General features: G+C 60.6%; 1 protein-coding gene across 3 annotated transcripts in view; it reads right to left on the reverse strand.

Annotated features, from left to right (window-relative positions):
- ADAP1 (ArfGAP with dual PH domains 1) overlaps positions 1-7,344 on the reverse strand; it is a 56,241-nt gene that overhangs the window by 23,561 nt on the left and 25,336 nt on the right. For all 3 annotated transcript variants that reach the window (XM_058434360.1, XM_032145875.2, XM_032145873.2), the window contains exon 3: positions 4,121-4,212. In XM_058434360.1, the coding sequence (XP_058290343.1) occupies positions 4,121-4,209 (89 nt within the window). In that variant the 5' untranslated portion in view covers positions 4,210-4,212. The remainder of the gene's footprint in view (positions 1-4,120; positions 4,213-7,344) is intronic.

Here is a 7,344-nt window from a genome sequence, read left to right on the forward strand (position 1 = left end):
GCCTGAAAACCAGTACTGCCCGGAGCCCTCCCTCCCACAGCCCTGGAGGGGCCGCACTGACACCCCCACGTGGTCGCGAGGAGGTGGGCTTCAGGCACCCGGCAGCCAGGACAGAAAGCCACCACGAACACTCCAGCCACACCTCAGCCCATGCCCCACAGCCCACGCCCCAGGATGTGTCCCAAGCTCCAGGACTCAGGGGAGCCAGGCTTCAAGGACCCCCACGGCCACTCCTTCAAGGCCGGGGCCTCAGGGTCAGGTGGGTCCCCTCAACGCAGAGCAAAATGTGAGCTGGGGGCAGCGGGTCGGGCAGGTGCTTAGGGCGATTGCCCCCCCCAGGTGTGGACTCACAGGGGAAGAAGCTCTGAGCCCCAGAGCCCACCTCCCCACAGGGCTCTCCCAGCCCAGGGTGTCATGGGAGACCCCTCCCCGCTTTCCCCAGGGCGGGTCCCAGTGGCCACTGTGGCCCCCATAGTGGGTGCTGTTCACGCAGCTGGCATGTCCATCCCTGAGGGTCCACTCCTGAGTGTGCCTTCTGCCCGAGTTCTGCCCGTTTCCACCACATGGAGTTCAGGACACCTTCAACACCCTTCCTGGAGACTTTGCCTCTTGGGAAAGTGGTCCCCCAGGGCCCCGGCTTGGCTTCTACACCAGTGGCTCACCCAGGTGGGTTTTTTCCCTTTTTATTACCGGAAAATAGCCTGGGTGGTGTTCACGCCCCCCCCCCCCCCCCCCCCCCCCCCCCCCCCGGCCTCTCAGCACCCCCGCCACCCCCACCCCCATTGTCTATCCTGGGTGTTTCCGAGGCTGCCACCACCTGAACTGCGACCCCATCCTACTGGGAACCCTGACCCCCGGGCCTGAGTGTGCCTGTATTTGGAAATATCGTGGTTGCAGATTAGTTAAGATGAGGCCACACAGGAGCAGGGTGGCCCCCAATCCAATGTGCCCGGTGTCCTTACGAAGGGGAATTAGGACACAGACAGGCACACGGGGCCCACCATGTGAGGAAGCACTCCGGAGGGGCCTCGGGAGAAGCCGCCTTGAGCCTCCAGGCTCCAGAGCCGGGAGAAAGTAGATTTCTGAGGCTCTGGGCCGCCGGGCATGTGGTGCTGCATTCCAGGAGCCGCAGACACAGATGCAGAGCCCTGTCCAGCCCGGATACCTGCTCTATGGGGGGCTTGCTGGGGCTGAGGGCTCCAGAGCTTCGCTGGGATGGGCAGAGAGGAGCCCTCCGGCCGGTGCTGCCAGCAGCCAAGGGCTCCTCCCGCAGCTTCCCTCGCTCGCCCTGATCACCCCTCACCACACAGGAAGCAGGGAGGGGCCGGTTTCCACCCAGAAGTAAAACCAAGCAGAGCGGCCGCACGACTTTCTTTCCCCGATGTCAAGATAGAAACTGGAGAGCTCTGAGGGTGACACAGGAAGAGACAGGTCCCAGCCTCTGAGTCACAGGCCGGTGCTAAAGATAATTGCACGTGGGACCCTCTGCCCTCCCCTGTGGGCTCAGCCTCCCCTCTTACAGCTGGGCAAACTGAGGCCCTGGGCCTCTGCTTAGCTGGAGGCGGGCACGGTGCTCGTCCTGCCTGCAGGGACCCCCCAGTGTGTGCCGGGAGGCCTCAAGGATGGCGTGGGGGCCCTTCCAGGACCCTGCTCTGGGCCCTGCCCGCCACTCTTAGCTCCTGCGAAGACGCCACCCAGACATCTGTGCAGCAGAGCTTTCCCCTGAAGACCTTCAACTCAGACCGGGGCTTATCCGGGCTGCATGAAGGCCGTGGGCACCAGGGCTGCTGGGGCTAGGAGAATCTCGGTGGGGGCAGAAGTGGGAGGAAGGTGGACAAGGCCCCTGCCCACCTCGCCAGGCTGGGCGTTTGGGCCCCCCAAGCCACAGAGCTGGACCACAAAATGGCAGGATGTAGGCACCTCCCGCCCTCCAGGTTACACAGCAGGTTCACGCTGCACCCCCTGCCCTCCAAGTTACACTGCAGGTCCATGCTATAACCCCCGCTCTCCAGGTTACACAGCAGGTCCACACTATAACCCATCCCCCACTCCAGGTTACACAGCAGGTCCACGCTATAACCCGCCCCCCCCCCCGGTTACAGCACCGGTCCACCCTGCCCCCCCCCCCACCCTCCAGGTCCACGCTGCACCCCCCACCCTCCAGGTTCACACTGCACCGCTGCCATGCCCCAGCATCCATGGCTCATAACGGGGTTCCCCCCCCCCCCCCCAGACGGTGGGCGTCAGCCCTGGGGGTCTCCTCACGCAAGACCCAACAGCAGCAGCCCCCGAGCCCACGAGCGCCCCCAGCACCCATGTCTGCCCCTGGTCCCGACTCAGAACAGCCAGGGAGTGGGAGGAACTCAGAGGCAGTGACCCAGGCCACAGAGCAGCCAGGGGCGGGGTGATAAAATGTCTCAAAAATAGCTGTGCTGGGGCTCCGTGATTCATACTGAGAGGCTGGGGCAGGGCTAGGGCAGGGCTGGGGCAGGGTTCCCCTGTGAGGGCTTGGGGGGAGACAGCAGCTGGCACCTGGGGTCTCAGAATGAGAGTATGGGGGGCCAGGACCCCAGGCCTGCCCGGGTTGGAAGGGAGAGGTGCGTGCCTGGGGCTGAGCTGCCAGGCTCACTCTTCTCAGCGGCGATGGGATTGCAGCTGGACCTGTCTCCAGGCTCACGGGAGGTTCATCAAGAAAACGCCTGCCAAGCACCTGGACTGGGGCCTCGTGACCCCAATAACAAATCCACATGCAGCCAAAGAAACTGAGTCGCTTGTGGCCCGAACACACCTCCAGCCCCTGCTCCCCAAAGACCGCGGGAGGGCTGGTTCGTGCTGCAATCCCAGCACTTTAGGAGGCTGAGGCAGGAGGATCGCTTGAGCCCAGGAATTTGCAGGCAGCCTGGGCAATGGAGGGAGACCCCGTCTCTATATTTAAAAAAAAAAAAAAAGGCCCAGGGTGGTCTGTAGGGTTGCAGCCAGGAAGTCTGTCCTTCCTCCCCTCTCCCTCTTCCCTCTGGCTCCCCTCCACCCTACCCCCAACCCTCACCCACCTTCCAGGGGCCTTCGGATCCAGTGAGGACCCCTGACCCCACTGCCCCCTTGTGCAGCTCACTGCAGGGGGCACAGACCCCAAACAGGGCCCCGGATGCTGGGGAAGACCCCCTGGTCACTGCAGTCCCCACCAGCAGCTCCCGGGCAGGCAGAGCCCAGGCTGTCTCAGCCCCCGAGTCAGGGCAGAGCCAGCAACAGCACCTGGGCCCCTCAGGGGCTGGGAGGCCAGGCGCCCGCCACTTTCCTGCAGCACTGTTGGCTCACACCCAAACCCTGCACCCAGCTCGTGCTCGGGCTGTCTCTGTGGGGTGGGCCCTCTGCTGAGTGGGTTCACGGAGTGAGTCAACAGAGGGAGGTGCTGAGAAAACAAGAGGCTGGGGCTGGGATTGAACCGGGGCAGGAAGCATGGGGGGCCGGGAGGGCACTCAGTGGGCCACACGCCCTTCCCCTGTGACAGGTACGAGGGGGTCGGTGTGAACAGTCAGGCTGGGCCCTGTGTGGTTGTCACCTCTCATTCCCACTGTCCAGGCAGATGGGGAGACTGAGGCTTGGAGGGGTGGGTGTTGGTGAAGGCAGCTGATGTGATGCTGAGCGGGCCTCGTTCCCTCTCTCCACAACCTCCTGACCCCGGGATGCCCAGAGGACTGGGTCTCAGGCTTCCCCAACCAGCCACCGGTACCCACATCCGTTCCCGCCCTAAGGAGCCAGGGCAGGCCCCGAACAACAGCCACCCCTCCCGTCCCCCTCCCACACCGCCGGGAGCACCCGGGAGGGCCCCTCAGATCCACCCGAGACCCCCGAGGCCCCAGCGAACCCGGGTGGGCTGCAGCTACTGATGCAGAATGACCTTCCCAGCCCCACCCCAGCACCCCCCGCCCCCGAACCAAAGCCCAGTGGCGGCCAGCAGACACAGGCGGCACCTTGGGGTCTGGGGGACGCAGCTGCAGCTGGCTTCTCCCTGACCCTGTGGGCAGCACCCAACTCCCCACCCTGCCGGGTCCTCCCGGGGCCATCTCGGAGCCGCCCAGCACTGTTGACCACGGCCCTCACAAGGCCCCTTTGTACTCACTGGCAGTCGGAGGGTGTGGGCCGGTAGTAGAAGGAGGGTACTTTGGACTCAAACCTGGCTCTCGCGGCGTCGTTCCCGTGGGAGGCCATGAACTGCAAGAGAGGAGCAGCCGGGTCAGAGGCCTGGGGTCCCAGGGGCAGCCTAGGAGGTGCCAGCTGCCCTTGGGGCTGTCACCACAGGGACCCGCAGACCCAAGGCTCTGAGGGCTCCACCAGCACCAGGACAGGAACCCCACCTCCTCCTGCCCCAGGGACACCATTTCTGAGTGATCGACCCTCCCCTGGGACAGGGAAGGAGCCAGCGTCCCTAACGACGGGGTCCCGGCAAAGGGGGCCCAGGGGCCAGGCCCCTCTTGAGGATGGGTCTGAGGTTTGCCCCACTGTTTCAACCCCCAAGTCCACCCACACCGGGTCTCCCGTGGAGAGAGCTGGCTGCATCCTGTGACCCCCATCTCTGCGCCAGAGAGCGAGGGCTTCCTCGTTGACCCAGCTCACATTTAGCAAAGAGCCAACAGGCGCCAGACACGGGGGCCTGGAGATGGGCTGGTGAGCGAGAGACCCAGATGTGGCCAGGACAGAGTCTTGAGGGGACTCTGCGGGGACACACTGCAGGGACCCAGAACATGTTTAAGCAACAGGCTGAGGGAGAAAGAAACGGTGCCGTGAAGGAGGGGAGGAGCTCCAGGAGGCTGGTGTCACACAGACTGTGCTCCTGGCAGGTGCGAAGGCCCTGCTGCCAGCCAGGTGTGGCCACAGGGGCCACCACACGCCACGCCAGCCCCGAGGGCATGGAGAGGTTCTGCTTGCTATGCTCTAAGCCCCTGAGGCAGCTGCTGTTTGCACCTTCAAGCTCCTGAACGCCACTCGCCTGAGGCCGCGGCCAGGCCCAGCCAGACAGAAGTCCCCTAACGTCACCCTGCTCTGAGGATCACATGGCGGCACACAGGGAGGGCCCAGAAGAGCAGCTGGAGAAATCACAAGCAAAGAGGCTGGCACCGATTTAAAATTCGGAAACCAACGGCTTTTCCATAGAAAACTCAAATACAAGGAGAGATCCTGTCACCAACAGCAACAGGGAAAATCACCTGAGTCGCTGGATGAGAAATGTCCCCGGTCTCCAAGGGAAAACTGGCGTGTGCTCCCGAGGACGCAGACCCTCGACCCGAGACACAGGGAGGTGGAAAAATGTCTCCTTACAGGAATCTACGTGTTTTTTATAATAATTGTCAAAAAACAGCAACAGAATTTATTATTATTATATATTTTTTTACCTAGAAATGGTTCTAAGTTGGAAAACTTAACAATGGCCGGCCGAGGACAGGGGCTCACATCTGTGGTCCCAGCGCTTTGGGAGGCCGAGGTGGGAGGACCACTTGAGCCCAGGAGTTCAAGACCAGCCAGAGCAACATAGTGAGACCCTGTCTCTCTCTCAAAAAAAAAAAAAAAAATTAGCCAGGTCCAGGTGTGACAACGAGCTCTGGAGCCCACTGGTACTAGGGAAGCCGAGGTGGGACGATGGCCTGAACCTGGGAGTTTGAGGTTGCAGTGGGCTATGATCACACCACTGCACTCCAGCCTGGACGGCAGAACAAGACCATGTCTCCACGGGACACAGCGGCTCACACCTGCAATCCCAGCACTTTGGGAGGCCGAGGCGGGAGGATCCCTTGAGCCCAAGAGGTCAAGGTTATGAGCTGTAGTTACACCACTGCACTCCAGCTTGGGAAAAAGAGCAAGACCCTATCTCTGCAAAAAAAGGAAGGTAAAAATAAAAAATAAATAAAAATGGTTAAGGGTTTTTAAATTACTTTTACATACATATGTATACTTTTAATTTGTTTTAATGGAGATGGGGTTCCACTCTGTTGCCCAGGCTGGTCTCAAACTCCTGGGCTCAAGCCATCGTCCCACCTCGGACTAAAAATGGGAAGGATTTGAGGCTGGGCGCAGTGGCTCACGCCTGTAATCCCAGCACTTTGGGAGGCCATGCGAGTGGATCACGAGGTCAGGAGATCGAGACCATCCTGGCTAACATGGTGAAACCCCGTCTCTACTAAAAATACAAAAAATTAACCGGGCGTGGTAGCGGGCGCCTATAGTCCCAGCTACTCGGGAGGCTGAGGCAGGAGAATGGCGTGAACCCGGGAGGTGGAGCTTACAGTGAGCCGAGATTATGCCACTGCACGCCAGCCTGGGTGAGAGAGTGAGACTCCGTCTCAAAAAAAAAAAAAAAAAAATGGGGAAGGATTTGATCGGACATTTCTCCAAAGAAGATGCACAAATAGCCACTCGGCCACGCAAAGGCTCTCAACACTGTTAGCCGTCAGGGGAATGCAGATCAAAACCTCAATGAGCTACCACCTCTCCCCACTAGGATGGCAAGGTCAAAGTGGCACAGCGGAGAGAGCTGGAGAGATCAGAGCCCCCACACGCTGCTGGTGGGAACCTCCGGCTGTGGTGACTAACAGTCTGGCAGTTCCTCAAAACGGTAAACACAGAGTTACCATAAAGTCCAGCGATTCCTCTGCACCGTAAGAGACGCGAAGACGCAGAGACATGCACACGAGTGTTCGCAGCGCATTCTTCGTGACAGCTGAGAACGGGAACAAGCCCCAGGTCCGTGAACGGAACACAGATAAACTAAATGTGATCAAGCCACACCATGGAGGGTTCCTCGGCCATAAAGAGGAATGTCGGCTGGGCGCGGGGGCTCACACCTGTCATCGCAGCACTTCGGGAGGCCGAGGGGGGGTAGATCACAAGGTCAGGAGTTCAAGACCAGCCTGGGCAACACAGTGAGACCCCCGTCTCTACTGAAAATACAAAAATTAGCCGGGCGTGGTGGTGCACGCCTGTAATCCCAGCTACTTGGGAGGCTGAGGCAGGAGAATCGCTTGAACCCGGGAGGCAGAGGTTGCAGTGAGCAGAGATCACGCCACAGCCCTCCAACCTGGCAACAGAGCGAGACTCAATCTCAAAAAAAAAAAAAAAAAAGAGCAACGCAATTCTGACACACGCTACAACCTGGGTGATCCCTGGACACACGGTGCCCATGAAGAAAACCAGACACAAAACACCATGCATCGGCCACACGTGGCGGCTCACGCCTGTGATCCCAGCACTTTGGGAGGCTGAGGTGGGAGGATCGCTTGAGCCCGGGAGTTCAGGACCAGCTTGAGCTACATAGTGACACCCTGTCTTAAAAAAAAAAAAAAAAAGGCCGGG

The sequence above is a fragment of the Hylobates moloch genome, unplaced genomic scaffold (assembly GCF_009828535.3).
Source record: "Hylobates moloch isolate HMO894 unplaced genomic scaffold, HMol_V3 SCAFFOLD_24, whole genome shotgun sequence".
Classification (NCBI taxonomy): Eukaryota; Metazoa; Chordata; class Mammalia; order Primates; family Hylobatidae; genus Hylobates; species Hylobates moloch.